Source organism: Apus apus, chromosome 1, assembly GCF_020740795.1.
Source record: "Apus apus isolate bApuApu2 chromosome 1, bApuApu2.pri.cur, whole genome shotgun sequence".
Lineage (NCBI taxonomy): Eukaryota > Metazoa > Chordata > Aves > Apodiformes > Apodidae > Apus > Apus apus.
Genome location: NC_067282.1, coordinates 124724057 through 124742351, shown reverse-complemented (window position 1 = coordinate 124742351; position 18295 = coordinate 124724057). Strand labels below are relative to the sequence as shown.

At 41.9% G+C, this 18295-nt stretch overlaps 1 protein-coding gene across 7 annotated transcripts in view; it reads right to left on the bottom strand.

The window, feature by feature from the left end:
• Nucleotides 1–18295, bottom strand: part of LOC127395860 (rap1 GTPase-activating protein 1-like) — a 49772-nt gene that overhangs the window by 9392 nt on the left and 22085 nt on the right. For 2 of the 7 annotated variants that reach the window (XM_051643331.1, XM_051643324.1), the window contains exons 14-22: nt 16713–16784; nt 16440–16526; nt 15674–15808; nt 14178–14324; nt 12794–12897; nt 9131–9244; nt 4470–4593; nt 4279–4381; nt 477–562 (exon numbers count right to left, since the gene is read on the bottom strand). In XM_051643331.1, the coding sequence (XP_051499291.1) occupies nt 477–562; nt 4279–4381; nt 4470–4593; nt 9131–9244; nt 12794–12897; nt 14178–14324; nt 15674–15808; nt 16440–16526; nt 16713–16784 (972 nt within the window). Of the gene's footprint in view, nt 1–476; nt 563–4278; nt 4382–4469; nt 4594–5583; nt 6559–8016; nt 8780–9130; nt 9245–12793; nt 12898–14177; nt 14325–15673; nt 15809–16439; nt 16527–16712; nt 16785–18295 lie in introns of those variants that run through there. The other 5 variants (XM_051643343.1, XM_051643337.1, XR_007891867.1 and 2 more) reach the window with 5 other exon arrangements.

The window sequence follows — 18295 nt, the reverse complement described above, 5'->3', positions numbered from 1 at the left end:
CAGGTGCAGAGAAAGCCAGGTGGCATCTGAGCAAAGGAAACTGAATAATGAAAGAAAAAGAAGAGAATAAAACTGAGCTTTGATTAGGGCAGAGAGAAGTGTCTCAATGGAAAATACTGTTCCCTGAGAGGGAGCAGGCAACCAAGAAAGGCAGATTTTATGTAGATGAAACAGGCCAGAGTCAGCTGGCTATGGAAGATCATCTGGAGAAGAAGGTACAGGATTAGCTGTATTCACTGTGAAGCTGTACAGTATTTGCTGCCATCTTTCAGTGAGGTCAGATGGCCCAGGGCCTGCCTTCAGTGACCTCACGCACAGCACAAAATGGAGGCCTGCAGAACAAGGCAGTTCTCTAACCTTATTGCCCTTTCTTGTCTTTTCAGCCCTCAGCAAGCAAAGCCTTCTAAATGAAGTCTCTTTCCTCCCATCCTTATCTCTGTGCAAGCGCGAAGGAAACATACTCTTAAAGCACTTACTGGCTTATGGTGCCGAGCATCTGCTTTACTGCCTTTTCCTTTTCCAGTGGAGCCAGCTACACTGCTGGAAGGAAGCAACCTTCTTCCTAGAAGGGAACCAAGCACAGAACAATAAAGAAATAATCAAAAGAGCTCCCAGGAGCTGCACACACAGGTATTTTCACCCCAGACTTCACAGATAAGAGTGAAAAGAATGGATCAATACCCTACTTGACTAATGTTACCGTGACCTACCTCCCATTCTAGCTCAAAAAAAAAATAAATAGGAAAGTGGCTACTTGGCTTTCATTTCATTCAAGAAAAGTTACTGAATTTGACCACTAATTCCACCTGTGTGTCAGCAGGTCAAAGGCAGACAATCCCTTTCGCCAGTTTCATGATGTAACTTAAAACTCTGAGGTTTAAAAATGAAACTGGTAAATCACTGCCATTTGTTTCTGAACTGTGGCTTTAAACAACATGAGTTTGCAATACCAGGGCTCTTCTCCATTTTGTTTATATCCCAGCTCCAGTACTTTGAAATTGAATTATGATGTATGTCTGTAGGTAGTGACTAAAAGACTAAGCAACTGAAAGAAAACCATGTCTAAAACAACTATGTATATTAACTAACCTAGAAGTGTCTTGAAGAAAGTTTGAAGGGCAGTTATAGTTCAATTTATATCCTGGCCTTGGGGCTAAGGGGGCATATCACATATCACCTCTGCCTCATGTGATATGCACTGGCATATGAGACATTTTGGTGCTTTAAAGCCAACTCAGAAAATAGGAGCTTTGGCAATGGTAGTTGTCTATGTTTTGATCTAGCTCTGGTAGCATAATGACCACAGAGTGCTGCCATGTATTTTTTTATTTTCTGTAACTTTGCTCTCACAATCTAAGTGACAATTGGATTATCCAAGAATGGGTAAATGGGTTAGGAATTCTAGAATCATTCAGAATAAGGGGCATCCAAAATGTTCAGTCTGATTGTACACAGTACATTAATGTTTTACACCCAGATGCCTCTCTGTGCTAAGGTGTTTTCTTTGATTTTAGTTAAGCTCAACTCTGGTATTTCTTCAGTTAACCAGTTATGGTTGGTTATGGATAATTACAGATCTTCCCTGTTGCATAGATAACCCAAATTAGCAATGTTCATTTAAATGTAATTTTGTCTAGGAACATTATCATGTATTGCCACTCTTGATATTTTGTTAATTAGTCTTCTGTCGGGCCTGGCTGTAATACATGAATAGAAAAATTAAAAGTATTCACAAAAATCAAAATAAATATACCATCCCTGTTTTTTTCCTATTTTTTTTTAGTACAAACTGCTCTTAATCATATCCTTTTTCTAGCTCAAGAACTGTCAGAATTTCTGGAAAATAACATTTCAAAATCTTTGAAATTCCTGAGAATAAGATTTCACTTCATGCTTAGAAAATGCAGGATCAAATCTACTGCCTCATGTAACTCACACACAGACATAACCTTTTAATTCCTTCTTCTCTACCCATTTATATATTACCACAAACACATCCTAAATGGTGTGGATGGTTCCATCATCAAGCTTTCTTACTGCAATCAGCAATGGCACTCAACAGTGCATCTCTACAGTCTCCTGATTAGGTAGGTTGGTTTCAACTAGTCAGAAAAGCATCCACTACGTTTATCCCTTTTAACTATAGCTCTCTTGGCATAAATCAGAAGTCCATATACAAACCTGCATGCTTGTTGGTGTACCTTTGTATAATTATTTAAAAAAAAACCAAATCTCTGCACTGAAGATGTAAGAGTAATTATGGTGCAGAATTATACATTAATGATGCATATATCTGTGAGACAGTAAGGAGTCAGCAGATAGGGAAACTATCTGGAATGAGTAGCAGAGGCCACTGGAAAGCATCCTACTTCCAATATCCATAACAAAAGGGGAACAGCTATACTGAATAACCTAGCACTCTTCTACTGGAGCTAATACTGAGTTAGCAGCTTTTCCCTAACAAGGAAAGCTGGGAGCTCAGAACAAGCTGGGCCTGTACTATAAACCTAGCACTTGGATATGGATCTGAACTTTCATAGCTCAGTTACAGCACTAGGTTCCGGTGGGATTTTCTGGCAAGAAAAAGAATACAAGAATAAAATTTTGCACAATTGAATAGACGGGTAAAAGGAGAGAGAACCTGAGCCAGCTTCCAGTGGATCACTTCCATGGGGCTTTATGTGGTGCAGGTAGATGGGAGTGAGAAGTGGATTCGTGGAAAGATCACACTTGGAATAAGCTACAGGCCATGGCAAGGGAGGCATAACAGCACTGTTGAAAACAACACTTTATGATGTCTGTGCCCAGGAGCACTCTTGGAAAAATGAGAGGGGAACCAAGGTCAAAAGGGAAATGGTTTCTTTTACTTGATGACAGTAGACAATATCTGACACTCAAGCAAAACAAATCAAGTTTGCATTTACAATAATTTTCTGCTCCCATTACTATTTCTCATCACAAATAAACACAAGCTGTTCATTCACTTTTGACAGGAAATCACATTTCACACCTGCTTGGTCTCAGTGCAGTGCCACAAAGGCAACAGGAGTGAATAAGGCTCAAATATTTTTGAGGGGAGCTGTGGCCTGCTCAGAATAATCACAGACCTGTGGAAGAGGTAGTCTGGACAATGCTACGGTGATACAGTGAAAACCCTCACACCACGAGGCACAATTGCATGGTGTTGGGCCTCCTGGCCTTACAGTATTTATTTATCACTCTTGCTCTGAGCTGATGACACTGAACTCTCCTTCTAGCCTTCAAAAAAATGATCTACATAAGCTCATTCTCAACTTCTGCCTCTTAATAGCTGCTCATTAGTTACCTTCTGCTGTAAAGGTTCCTGACATGCTGCTTTTTCATGTCACCCCATTTAACATCTTTATGTCTCTCCCCCAGGACAGGTAGGTTCTGTTTATAGCACCTCACTTCCTAATTATGGCATATGGCATGGCTCTCTTCTTCCTCTGCACAACCAATAACTCCACTGACTTTTCCTGTTCTTCCAGCATTTAAATACCAGCCCCTTAGGTTTTCTGGTACCTCAAAGTATACAAACATGCATGCTTGTTCTGAACAACTCAGAGTTGTTCTGCAGAAGTGGAGAAATCTTACAGAACCTCTAACAGAACAGAGGTCTCTGCAGAACATCTCACAGTTTTGCATCTTTATTGCTATTGCTAAGATACAGGCAATTTTAAGCAAGGATCTGATGGCCACTCTTTATATCTCAGACAGGGCTCCTCCAGATACTGAGACCTAACTCTGTCTTCAAAGAAAATAGGCTCCACTTTCTGACCCTTGTAATCTTTTTCAAAAATCCCTTTTCACCCAATTCCTGTAAAGACTTCACTGCTCCTTCCAACCAACTCTCTTCCTTGCCATCTATGTAATCTCTAGTACCTCTTACCATCTCAACCTGCTCCTATTCCATAATCTCTTAGAGACAAATGTTAAATTTTGCCCTCCACAGTCTCCAGTGACTTCCCAGTCTCCAAAGCTTAGTCCTTTCAATCACGATTTCCCAAAACTTACCTATCCCCTTCATCCTTGTTCCCAGAAACAGACTGAAACAGATATAAATTTTCCATAATTGTAGCTTTAGACAGATGTTCAACAAGAAATGCTTCCATTCAAACCAGTTAATTTTAACAAAGTGAAACACAACTGCAAACAGGGCCTGAGATCAGGGCAGCTAACAGGGCATCTCAACAACAGATACTTCTCATATGCTTCTAGAAGCACGGAGGATTTTTTCTTTTTTTCTTTCTTTTTTACCTGGCGAGCTGGAAGTACTGGGTGTGCAGTCACTGTCATCTAGCCACATACTCTGAACCACTGAATCCTGCTTTGGAGGGCCCTTGAGAGAGCACATCAGCTCCTGGGGAGGGCAAAGAAGAGGTGTTTTAATAATGCACTTGGTAAAATCAGGGATTTTAGCCTCTGTTTGTTAAAGATCATACACCCACCCTGTCATTGTCCTCTTCCTCAGATGTTTCATTTTCCCTCAAACCACTACAAGTGCTTACACTGGATGAAGAACATGAGAATGGCTGCATCACACAATACCCTGAGGTCTGACTCCTGATCATTCTGTGAAAGGCAAGCATTCAACATGATCATGCTTTTATTACACGTTTATAAGTTTTGTGACATAGCTTTATTACATAGCAGTCAGAAAGCAGAGTGAGTCAAACCACCTGTATTTAAGCACTGTTTACCTCTTGACATTCATTAAAATAAACAGATGCCTTCATTTTGGAGATCTGAGATTTTAGGAGCCTACATAAAACACTATGAGGTGTTAAACTGAGTATAAAGGGAAGGCACTACCCAGCCTAGGCCACCCATTACCCCAGCCACTCTCATCATGTTTGGTTTTATGGGAAATTCCAGCCAGTACAAGGGACTATAAAAGCTTATTTTTTCATGTCATAGAACTTATAAACTGTTGCCACTGTGTTTCTGGAGAGTTGTAACAGGAGGAGTCAGGAAAGCATATAGACATTAACCAGCATTATAGAATAGTTAAGGAAGCTTAAGGAAGCAACAGGGAGGTTGTCTCAGTGCCCAACTATTGAGGATCAAGTGCCAAGCTCTTGCATGGATAGGTCAGAATCCTCCTACTTCCAGATAGGAACACACCTAGGTCTGGATACCCATTCTGGTGATTTTGTATGTGCCAGTAGACTGGCTCCTGTAGGTCCATCCCTCTAGACTTGTAGTTCCCACAGGATCATTAAAAACAGAACATTCAAAGCAAACTGTACTGGGCCACTGGACCACCACTCTCTGAAACGTCACAGACACTGAGGTAGCCTGGTGCATGTTTCATATCCAGACCCTTAAGGTCAGCTTCTTCCAGCTCAGAATTTGAGATCCACTGCTTGCAGTCATCTAGGAGAAAGAACAGTCCATGAGGTTGATGTGCTTACATAGTGGAAGGTGTGCTGTGCATGTAAGGCTAACATGTATGTTGAAATACTGCCTGCACAGGAGACCAGCTAGTAAGAGAGAGATTAAGTGCTTAACAATGTTAAGAAAACCTAAAAAAACTAAGAGAGGCAAGAAAGATAAGACATCTTTAACATACTAAATATATTTATTCCTTCAGAAACACTGCAAAATGTGGCCAGTCTTGACCTACAAGCAGTAATGAAACCTAAAATCCCAGGCACATTACATGCCAGCATGCAACAGGGAGAACAGTGAAGATAGGACCAATGTAGGCCAAGATATTCCTCAAGAGATAAGAAATATAACTTGGAGGAAAAGAATGCAAACATGCTTCTCCCTTGGCAGAGCAAACCAATAAGCTGGATTCAAATGAGCTGGGACCTAGATTTCCGCAAAATGTCTCCTTCTCAGCATCCTTCCTCAGCAAGTTTCTCCATCCTGATTCTCTGCACTGCACTTCCTGACCTATGTCATCCAAAGGCACTAGAGATAGAGATGGAAATGTGTTCTTCTCTTGCCTTCTGTGCACCAAGCTGTTCTCTTCTCACTCATCTGAAGGGAGAGGAAGAGAAGGAGGCACACTCTAGGTGGCCTCCTTCCCCCCCTCAGTAGAGGCTGGTTCAGTGGCTGCTGACTGGGCAATGGGAAGGACACAGAGCTAAAATGCTCCACTAGGAGCTATCTGTCCATCTCCCTTTCCGAGGATTCCTGCTCCAGGAACTGCCAGAGGAGCGTTGCTTGGTACCACTTCGCCTCTCCACAGTCCTTGAGGTCCTCTATGTTCATGATCCACTTAGCCAGGATTCTCACTTCACCCCAAAAGTCTTGTCAGTATCTTCAGTGAGGTAACCAATGACTGAGTAGCATCCGGTCCATTCCTGATTGGCTCGATGTCCCCACTCAGATGTGTCTGAGGAGGGAAAACACACAAAAAACCTAAGTACTTTTCCTAGGATTTGGACATACACAGTATAGTGCTTGAATTTCCAGATGCAACCCAGAAAGGCATCTGATCCTGAGAAGTTTTGCTACCTTGTTACTCAGGCTGGGTTCATTCTTTTGAGCCTGTCCCTTGGGAAGATGGATTATTTGGAAGGCTACCTGGACAGTAGAGCAGAAAAAACTAAGGACAATTGTCCCTGAATGTGGGAGAGAAGACACTGTTAGCTCAAGTGAACAATGCAGTTGCATTAATTGCAGGCTGATCACTACAGAAGGGCATGTTGGAAATCAGTGTGCAAGGACAGAAATTAAATGCTGGTTTGTCTCTACTATAAAATAATTTCTCTATTCTTTATGCAGTCCCTTTGCATTTATTTCCAAGTTGATTTTAGTAGAACATAGATGAAGAGTTTGATCATTCAGGTCTGGAATCTGAAATGCTTATTTAAGACCAGCAGCAACATGCTAGACATTTTTGCAACAGAAAAATTTCCTGTGACTCTCCTCCCCTGAGAGAAACAGGAGGGGATTGATGACATACTACCAGGGAAAACATTTTTAATATAGGCTGTGTAAATTACTCTAAAACCACCTGGAACACTTTTTGCATTAGAAATATGCCTGTATCATGATCCTGACTTGTGGTTCCTCAATTAATGAACAACAAATAGACTATTTCTGTAAAACAGTCTGAGACAGACTGTTAGAATTGCTCTCCTATCCTAGTCCTGCAATACTGTGCTAATACTGTCTTGGTGAAAATGGTGTGTTTGCATGGTGGAATTACATGTCCTTGATTCCCTGTCCCAGATATGATGCAGAAGGTATGACTGCACATGGGCTGATCCCTTACTTTGAAATCCCAACTCTAACTCTGGCTATAGACCAATTGTGCAAAGCTCCATGCTACATCCCACCATCCAGGAATGGGCTAAACCACCACAACTGTGAAGAGACATTTTCTGATGATCATAAAAGTGGGTTTGGGTCCATGACTGGAAAAAGATGCACAGAGAGAATCCTGGGAACAGAAGGAGACTGACTGCCAAATCATACAGCTCATGCCTCGTGTATAAGCCATGCTCATACAAGCACTGTTAAGGAAATCTCACGCTACACTTGCTCTCTGAAAACATGTGATACTAACTGGAAACAGCCACTGAAGCTGGCTCATCCACCTGGAAAATGGGGGGTTGGGAAGTAAGGGGAAGCCTGCAGTCAAATACTTCATTTTTTTTTTTTTTTCCAGGACATACACACATTCTACAGTAGGATAATCAGGACTAGCTTAGCCATGAGATGTTTCCTTACTATGCAGAATTCTTGCTGATTATGCAAGGTTCCTTCAGCTGCCTAATCAGAGAAAGAGTCCCTCACACAAATCTAGCCAGGAAATTCTAGTTCACTAACAAGGTCCCAGGCAGGATGAGGAAGGGGAGGTGGAATGATGTAGTAATGCCAGATAGGTGGTTCCATGTTCTGCACTCTCTTGTCGTTGGCTGCCAGAGCTAGCACTGTAAATGGTCTGTACCTCCTACCTGTGCCCCCATCCTCCTCATCATAAAAATTTTGGACACCCACCCAACCCAAAAACTAGTATCACAAAAGCATACTTACCAGAACTCTGCACCTTGGCTGTGACAAAATTCTGGGCAGTCCTCCAGAATACAGTTAGGTAGCTGAACTACTGCAAATAGTCACCAGCCTGTAATTCTTAGGAAGCATTTGGTTTAATTGAAAGGAAGGCCCTTCCTTGTCCGATTTGGCACCTGGAGCAACTACAACAGCAGAGGCTGTAGCTCTAGGGCACCTCCTGGAATTTTCTTAGAGCAGCCCCAGTTCTGAGAAAGGTACATGCCCTACTACAAATTTCTCAGGGGCTTTTTTGCCATAGGTCGTACCCAAGTTCTCATGAAAAAAAAAAATCAAGGGTGGCAAACCGTTCCAGAAATTCAGCTGTAGCCTTGGATTTACAGACAGGCTGCTCTGGAATCTTGGACATGTAAATGTGTGGTTTCTGTGAAGTCCTGAATTACTCTAGATAGGATCACACAACAGCATAATACATCTTGGCAACAGCAAAGCTGCACTACCATGAAAGTGCATTCTTCCAGTTGTTGACCACTAGAAACTGTAGAACTATTTTGCAGACCACTGCATGAAGTGTTTTGCAAAACACTGTATAATATGATGTGCTTTAGCAGTGAAACACAGGTACAGCACATGAGACCCTGCTGTAATACTTTGAGAGGACTGGAGACAGTTCTCATTGGTTGGGAGCAGCCACATGAATCCTGCTTAATGGGGCAGAACTTGAGTATAACCCAACATACCCTTGTTCAAGCTTCTCCATGAAGCTCCAAAATCACTCCAGAGCAAACTACAGAGGAATATATAGAGAGGAACATATACATGAGTAAGCATGGATAATGGGACAGCTGGGGCTATGTGTATCCTGTTGGATGCAAGCTAACAATACAGTAAAGATACAGTAAAAAAACTCCTTTAAGTGGTCCAATCTTTTTTCACTGGCTGTTTAAAGAAGCTGAGTTCCTTACTTACGTGTTCTGAATTACTGTGCCATGGCCAGACATTTAACTTTTCAGATGCTGCAATGCCTGATGTGGACAATCTTAGTAGTGCCTCCAACACAGCAAGACACAGCACCATACTTAAGCCAATACCAGACACAGTGAGCATCTCTTAAATATTAAAATAATTTTCAACTCACTTGCTCTTCCTGCTGGGAAACTCTGGGGAGCTAGGACTAGATGATCCATCAGACTTCAGGTCAAACAAAGTTCCTGGACTGTCCAGCACCTTCTGTATCCTCTCTGCAGCATCTCTGCTGAGACAAAAGAGAAGCATGCTATGCCCCGGAGCCAGAGTTAACCACTATGTATTCTAAAACCTCATAACCTACAATACAAAGCTGGAACTCTTCTATACACATGAAAGGCAAGCAAATACAGTGTGTTGGAAAGGGCAGACTCCTTGGATGTGTTGAACGCAATATATTAGAAATGGCCAACTTTAAGCTCCTTTTGAATTGATATAAAAGGCTAAATTAACTTCAGTATTCTCCTTTAATTCTTCAACTTTTTCTTCCACATTCCCCATTTCATTGGTCTAGGAAGCTTTAGAGGTTAGAGAGCTTATATATTTATTGTATAAAGAGGAAGCATTCAGCAAATTTCCCTGTTTCAGGATGGTTACAGTAGTTTTGCTGCTACTAGTACTTGTCAAGATACTTCCGAAGAAAGCTTTCTGTGTGAGTTCTGAGAAGTGGAGTATGTTTCATTAAGGACTGCAAAACTCACATTTTTGTTGGGGTTTTTTTTTGTGGCTTCAGTGATGGGGTTCACAAAGTTCCTCCTGGGCTCTCTTGGTCAATTGATCCTGCCTGTACCACTCACATCACAATTCCTACTGCCCTCAATGGTGCTAATACAACTGTTGGCGAGACTGGAAATTATCCTGAAAAAAAACAATCTTGAAACTAGAATAACCCAGCAACTCCTATGACACATGAACAAGTGGGATGGACAAGGTCAGCTCTGTCATCAAGGCCTGCACTCCATTAAACTACAGCTTCCAAGTGAGGTCACACATGTCACTTTTGGCCAGAGAGCACCTGCTCCAGCCTCCTCCACTCTGAGTGTTCTTTCTATCAGTCCTGGTACCCATTAGACATCTCCATGAGCCAGTTAATGGCAGAACCTGGCAGATAATTAATCCAATTAAAGAAAGTTGATACTTTGTTCTGTTCTATTGATGGGCTGAATCATTTCCATGAAGCGTCCACTAGGCATCTGAGACATCAGAAGGAATGGGACAGGACTGGGTAGCTGAAAGAGCCACTGGAAGAGAGTAAGTATGACACCTGCTTTTCAGTAGCAATGAAATGTTAGAACAAATCCCTCCAGGGAACTACAGACCTGTCAGTCTGACCTCGGTGCCAGGGAAGGTTATGGAACAGCTAATCGTGAGTGCCATTACGCACGATTTACAGGACAACCAGGTGATCAGGCCCAGTCAACATGGGTTCATGAAATGAAAGTTCTGCCTGATTAACCTGATCTCCTTCTAAGACAAGATGATCTACCTACTGGATGAGGCAAAGTCTGTGGATGTAGTCTACCTGGACTTCAGAACAGCCTTTGACAATGCTCCCCACAACATGCTCCTGAAAAAACTGGCTGTCCAAGGCTTGGATGGGTATACACTCTGCTGGGTCAAACACGGGCTGGCTGGCTGGGCCCAAAGAGCGGTGATGAATGGAGTTCAGCCTAATTGGTCACTGGTCACAACTGGTGTTCCCCAGGAATCATTACTGTAGTCATTCCAGTTTAATATCTTTTATCAATTATCTTGACAACGGGATAGAGTGCACCCTCAGTAAGTTTGCAGATGACAGCAAGTTCGGCAGGCGTGCTGATCTGTGTGAGGGATCCAAACAGGATCAACGAACCAAGGCCTGCTGTATCATCTTCAAAAAGAACAAGTGTCAGGTCCTGCACTTGGGTTGAAATAATCTCGTACAGCACTACAGGCTTGGGGAAGAGTGGCTGGAGAGCTGCCCAGAGGAAAAGGACCTGAGGGTGCTGACTGACAGCCAGCTTAAAACGAGCCAGCAGTGTGTCCAGGTGGCCAAGGTAGCCAGTGGCATCCTGGCTTGTATTAGAAATAGTGTGGCCAGCAGGAGTAGGGAAGGGATTGGTGCCCTGTACTTGGCACTGGTGAAACCACACCTTGAGTAGTGTGTCCAGTTTTGGGCACCTCAATACAGGCTGGAGTGGGTCCAAACAAGGGCAACCAACCTGGAGAAAAGTCTGAGAAACAACCCTAATGACTAGTGGCTAAAAGAACCGGGAGTGTTTTGTCTAAAGAAGAGGAGGCTGAGGGGAAATCTCATTGCTCTCTAAAACTACCTGAAAGGAGCCTGTAACAAGGTGGGGGTTTGTCTCTTCTCCCTAGGAACAAGTGACAGGATGAGGAAATGGCTTCAAGTTACACCAGTGGAGGTTTAGGTTAGATGTTAGGAAAAACTTATTTACAGAAGGGGTTATTAAGCACTGGAATGGGCTACCTAGGGAAGTGTGTGAATCACCATTCCTCAGTGTGTTTAGATACAGTACTCAGGGACACAGTTTAGCAGTGCGCTGGTAGAGCCATGTTAGTAAAATGAGGAAATGAGGGTAAAGGTTGGACTGGATGATCTTACAGGTCTTTTCCAACCTGAACCATTCTATGACTCCATTATTCTGTGACTCAAGAATCACTCAAAAAGTCTTTCACAAAACACAAGGCTCACTGTACCTCCTAAGGTTGCAAAATGAAAACTAAATACACCAAATAGCTTACTGATTCCCTCCCAGGAAAGAGCAGGAACAAAACAAATAAGTAGTGAAGGATATTGTACACAGAGTAATGGGTTGAGTGGCACAGTAACATAAGATACAGTGAGGAGCTGTGGCTACTGTGCTGGCTTATACTGGTACAGGAAAGCTGTCTCAGGCAATTTTATTTTTCTCAAATAAAGTTCTATACCATTTTTTTCAGATTAAATCATAGGCTCCTCATTAAGGAAAGGTCCAAAAAGAATAACTGGAAAGAAGGGTCAATGTAGTAATTCTTCCTGTTGTGAAATCACTAGTTTTACATTAAAGACGTCTTTTCCCCATTACACTGAGTCTTTAAGCCATTTTCTGGAATTCTTGCAACTGGGAAAACTGTACATTAGATGCAGAGCACTCACCTGACTTTTGAGACCCTGTACAATCTTCAAAGAGATGTCTCAGCTAAAGCTGAAACAAATGTATTGATCTAACTAAATAACCTCTCATGACCAGTAGACAACCTTTGAATGGTTCTAGTTTGTCAAATATGCCAAATCACTCCTTGAAGCTGTATACTACCCCTTATTTGTAATTATTTCTCATACCACTTAACTTAAACAAGACTCATTTTTACTTAAAGTTGTTTTGTTTTTTTTAAAGTCAGAATTTTTGTCTAATTGAGCTTTTTAACATGAAAGCAAATAAACAGATGATCAAGTACCCAATCCCCCTGTCCCAAGTAAAAGCCTTTCAACTGACTCTTATCTAAAGTGGTAATACAGAACAGAAGACCCAAGAGTCCTGGATCATACTGCATAACGTTAAGAGTGATCTCACCGTGTTCCTCCCTTTTTCTTCAAATACTGATTCTTCCCATTTCCAAATGTCTTTTTTTGTTTTGTTATTGTCATTTGTCAGTTTCTCCAATAAACAGGTTTTTCTCCCTTTTCCAGCCATTTCCATTTCAGATGTCATTCATGTTGATTCCTGTTCTACCTCCCTTTTCTCAGCTCCTCCTGTTTTCTTCCTCTGTCTCATCTTCACTTGGCTCTTACCCTTTCTCCTCCTGTATGTTCTCAATGCCAATGGCACTGCTCCGTCGCCCATGGAAGCGGCTGCCTCGAGTACGTGATGGGCTCCTGCCAGGCAAGGCAAAAGACTAGAAAAAAGGAAAGTGTGACAGAAAGGAGGGAGGGGAACAAGACAGGAAAAATCTGTGGAGAACTGGAAGCACTGGAGAGGGAGTTTGCAACATAGATCCAGATCCTCTCCTTTACTCTGCAAAACAATAGCAGGGGCCAGCTTCACCAGCGCAAAAAGGAGTCCTTTCTGTGTGTGAGAAAGAGAAGCTAGGGCTTACAAAGGTTGGATGAGGAGACAGAGAGATATAGGAACAAACAGCATACAAAGAATGAAGCTCAGGAAGGGAGGTATCCCCATATGATGACAGAAGCAGAGGCAGAATCAGAAAGGTAGGGAAAACTGGAATTTAAAGGAGAGAAGGAGACAGCCAGCCAAGACATTGGCTGTAACTTTGTTGTGCTGACATAAATAATGGATACACCTAGGTAAACTGCCACCAAGAATTTCCACACTGAAAGGCACTTTCTTGGCTTACTCAAGAGATGTTTTTTACAGTCTGCCTCTACTGACATCAATAGTGCAGAGACCACAACCAGCTGGATGAACTCTGGCCAGGTTAAACATATTTCCAATATCAGAAACATGGATCCTTTTCTGGAATTTATCATGCTTATACTGATCATGTATTTTTAATATCCCTATAAAAGAAGAAAATCTTTTATAGTGACTAGAAGCATTCACTCTTTTTCTCACCTTTCTCAGCTTTATTAATTCTGCTGCTTGTTCCCAACATGCAAATTCTATTTATAGCAAAATGGCACACCTTGAACAAACACTGTATACCTGTTTGTATTACAGAAAAATAATCTGATCCGTGAAATTGAAGAAAATTGAACAGATCTAGTGTTCTTATGTTCTCAGTTCTTGCCATATAGTACCATTTGTTCCAACCACACTGCATGCATTTTTTAAGGTATGAACGATACAGGATCTAGTCAAAGATAGCAGAGATAAATGTGTGGAGTCACATTTATCTTTCTTCTCCTAGTTCTGGACCCATCTCAGCTGTAGTTTACAGATGAACTAGGGCTAGAGATAGACCCAGACAAAACAGACTGCAACACACAGAATCTTGGAATGGTTTGGGTTGGAAGGGACCTTAAGGATCATCTAGTCCCAACCCCCCTGCATGGGCAGAGACGCCTTCTACATGCTGTCACCACTTGTAAAATGGGATGATACAACAAGAAGAGATTCACAGAAGGACAAAAGCACAGACTAACAGGGAAAGAAAACGTAGGGGTGGGTCACACAGGTATGCAGGGTTTCTTCTGACAGCCCACCCAAACCCCTTACCGCAGCAATGGCCTTGGGGCCCTCGGCGACACTCTGGCTGAGGGCAAGGCCAGCTGTAGCAGGGCGGCTGGGCAAGGCGGGCGGCTGCTGCTTTCTCATGGATATCCCCATGGTATCCAGGCTCTGGCTGCGGCCTCTGATCACCCGCTGGACAGGAGGGAGGCAGGGAAACAGACAAAGACAGATACGTATGGACATGCACACGGTAGGGCAGTATGAGAAGCACCACAGATTGGGGGGAAAGGTGTGACAGACCAACACCCAGAACCACAGAAATCCTAACTCCTTACAAGGCTGCATCTTAGGTATTACCCATTTTTGGTCTTAGCTGATTCATGGAACTCATTGCCACTGAAGAACTCTTTCTCAAGTATATTCTCTACTTCCACCTCCCTTGTCCTGTTGCAACGTACCTAGCCTTTTCCAAATGTCATCTGTGCACGACATGCAAATCAGACTGCTAGAAGTCAGAAAAGGACATTTTTGGATAATTAGTGTAAGACATGGATGGGTATGAAATGCCTGGTTAGCAGCAAAGGCATGATAGACTGCTTGTACATAAAAATACACCTCAACAAAGCATCCCAGCTCTGACCAAAACTACACATATAGCTACCAAACTTGTGAATACGTGTGAATGTTATTAGCTTCACAGCCCTTAATTACTCTAAACAGCCCACTATACATAGCAGGTGGAGGTGATCTGAAGAAATGCTACCTAAAATATATCTTTCTGTCCAGAGAGATAATATACACAAAAGAACTGGTGAGGCACTTCCCACAGAAGTGGGAAAGGGGAAGCAGATAGGAAAGTTTTATAAAATTCTGTCTATATAAGCTGCTCAAAACTCAGTTTGCCTGTTTTTACAAAACCTTTGCTTTCTCATATCATCTTTATCACTTTTAAAAGTAAGTTCTGTCACCTGGTCCTGATTTATTTAGAAAAAAAAAAGTGTCACTACTGAACAAAGATAAACTACCTCTGGCTTTTAGAAGCCAAGCATCACTTTTTCTAGACAGTACATTCATAGGTATCTTTGAAACTCTCTTGCAGTGACGCTTGCAACTCTTTCAGTTATAATGAAAATTAATTTGAAGAGATCTGCTGTAGGAACTGAGAGCTGCTTGTTACTAGTGATTGCAATTCTTCTTGCAAACACTCCTTTTTCTGTAAGTCATGGAGTGAAACCCCATCTGACACTAGACACCAGCATGAAGCATAAAGAGTTTGACTTTTCAGGGACAGAATGGAATTCCACCCTGCACCATGCTGTAGCTCCCCAGAAAGGAGCACAGGAAGGGGAAAAAAGTCTTTTTTTGAGAGATGTGGTAAAGCACCACTGAAGGTGCTCTAAAGGAAGGCTGCTGGAAAGAGGTTTTTTTCAGTTTCTCCCAAGCACAGCTGATCAGCAGGGTCAAAATTCCTTGGATGGACACAAAATGAGCTTGAGAAAAGTGTGAGCCCCTGGGTAAGGAATCAATCCACTACGGCTCACCTTGAAATTCTCAAGGAAGCCACCGCTGCCGTTCTCTATCTTGTCATCCTCCCCTAAAGGCAATCCCATCATACTGCGGCTGCGAAGCTGCAGCTCCTCAAAAAGGCTCTCCAAGAGGGCACTCCGGGTTCTTTCCTGCATCAACATAAAGAATGAAAACACAGCTACTAAAGGGAGTGGAGGGATTTTATTTCCCCCCCGTTTTTGCAGTGTTTCACATCTTCCTTAAAAAAAAAAAAAAATCACCACTGAAATTAATTTAAATAGTATGAAGTGGTTTTATCTGTATAGTTATGGAATGCATTACAGTAACACCCAGCCCTTTAAAGATCTTTCTAAAGCAAGATATAAAGGACATCAGTACTTTTTTTACAGGTGGTGAAACAGAAACATGGATTGAGGGCAGTTTCTTCTTGTTCAGGCAAGCAGCAGAGTCTGAAACAGAATTTTGGTACATTGCACCAAAATCTGTGATATCCTGTAGCATGATACTGAGTTTCAGCTAATACAGGGTTTCCTCCAGCAAAAGGATTATATTCCCATCAGGTCCCCATTCTTACTTGAGGATTAGATCATTACATTAGAATGTACCTGTTCATATTCTATCACTCCTCCAGTGACATATAAAGGAAGCATCACATAGCTTCTTTCATTTCATCTTTTTTAAGAAACACAAAATCAGAGGCAGAAGTAAAAAATTATACTCTGTTTACTTAATCTGGCAGTATTAAAGTTTCATAATTTTCATACAACACAGTAGACCCACCTCTAATTTAGCAAATTTCTCAGCTCGATAGCAGCTGTACTCAGCATTTATGAGCTTGACCAGGAGGAATTCACGAAACTCTGCACTCTACAAGAGAAGATGAAGACTAGACTGGAGAACAAAACAGTAATAAAAAGACCACATGAGAACAGCTCTGCCTTAGTACTCTTTAGACCTGCAAAGTCATCTCACCAGACTGACAATACTGACTGAGAATACAAGGGTGTGCATCATATCCCCCCTGCCATCTAACACTGGACAAGAGAAACAAACCTTTCTAAATATGGCTGGATTTGGCAGAGGGGGTCCAAAAAAGGGGACATCATCTCTGGCTGTGACAGAAACCTGAAACAATAAAAGTGGAAAAAAATAAGTACCATAACACAAATCAGACTACCAAAGCCTTCAAATTACTATGGTGCACCTGATCCCTCCTGAATCACTTACATATCCAAAAGAGATCTAATATGCTGTCCCAATAATCCGTCTGTTTCTGAACCCAGTAAACAGATTTACTGATTTACCTCCCAGAAACTCGGTTAGATGTGCACACAGTAAGAGCAACAAAAACACCTGAACGAATTGCTCTTTTAAAAATATTTGTAATAAATATTTTTAGTAATAACCAGTGTATTTAGAGCAAAAAATTAAGATGCTTCTATTCAGCCTGCAAGATTAACATCCACTAGAAGAACCTTTGTCAATATGGTTGTATTGACCTATTTTTTTTGACAGTGGATATATACTGCACACTAAGGAGAGCATCTCGGTGACATCACTTTTCCAAGTCACATGTGGTAAACATGAATATACTTTTCCACTAAGAGATAATGAAATCCATGCTGATTTGTTGTTGTTTTGTGGGGTTTTTTAACATGCTCCTGCCTGATACACCAATGCCAAAACACATAACTGTAATGCAGCCTAGTTTTTACATACTTCTCAGCTCTTCACAGAACTTACCTATAATTATATGCAGCTATCTTACTGGATACATACAGCACTTCATGAAAAAAATGACTGTTAAATATTCTCATGTTTGAGATGGAGGAATACCATTATTTGCCATTTCATACAATGGGAAACAATGCCAGAACAACTTAACAGCAACTGCCTCAAAATACAATACAGTGTGAATGTCACGGAGCCAATGAGAGAGGCAGGAGTTTAATGAGATGAAGAAGGAAAGGGGCCTTTGATTTAATTTGGATTTCTCACACTGTAGGCCACCTCCCCTAATTACAAGCCCTCCTTCTCCCTTCCAAGAGAATCATAGAATACGCTGAGTTGGAAGGACCCATCAGGATCATCGACTCCTGTCCCTGTGTAGGGCATCCCAAGAATCACACCATGGGCCTAAGAGCATCATCCAGACACTTGAACTCAGGCAGCCTTGGTGCTGTGACCTCTTCCCTGGGGAGCTTGTTCCAGTGCTTGATGGCCCTCTAGGTGAAAAACCTTTTCCTGATATCTAACCTAAACCTCCCCTGATTCAGCTTCCTGGCACTTCCCCGAGTGCTGTCATTGGTCACAGGAGTGAAGAGATCAGTACCTGCCTCATCTCTTCCCCTCGTGAGGAAGCCGTAGACTGCAATGAGGTCACCCCTCAGCCTCCTCTTCTCCAAGTTGAATAATCCTGCTTTTCCATTTTTAATTTTCTGATTGGAAAAACTGATTCAAAGAAATAAATGCCATTAATAATTCAATTTAATGACTAGTCACTAAAGCTTAGTAAAGTATATGGAACAACAGGCAGAAAAAAATCTTAGGTACTAGAATGCTCTCAAGGCAGAAGGAGTTAAAACCTCTTTGGAAAAGCCTTCACAGAAAAACCTGCATTGGCTCTAGGGTCCTGA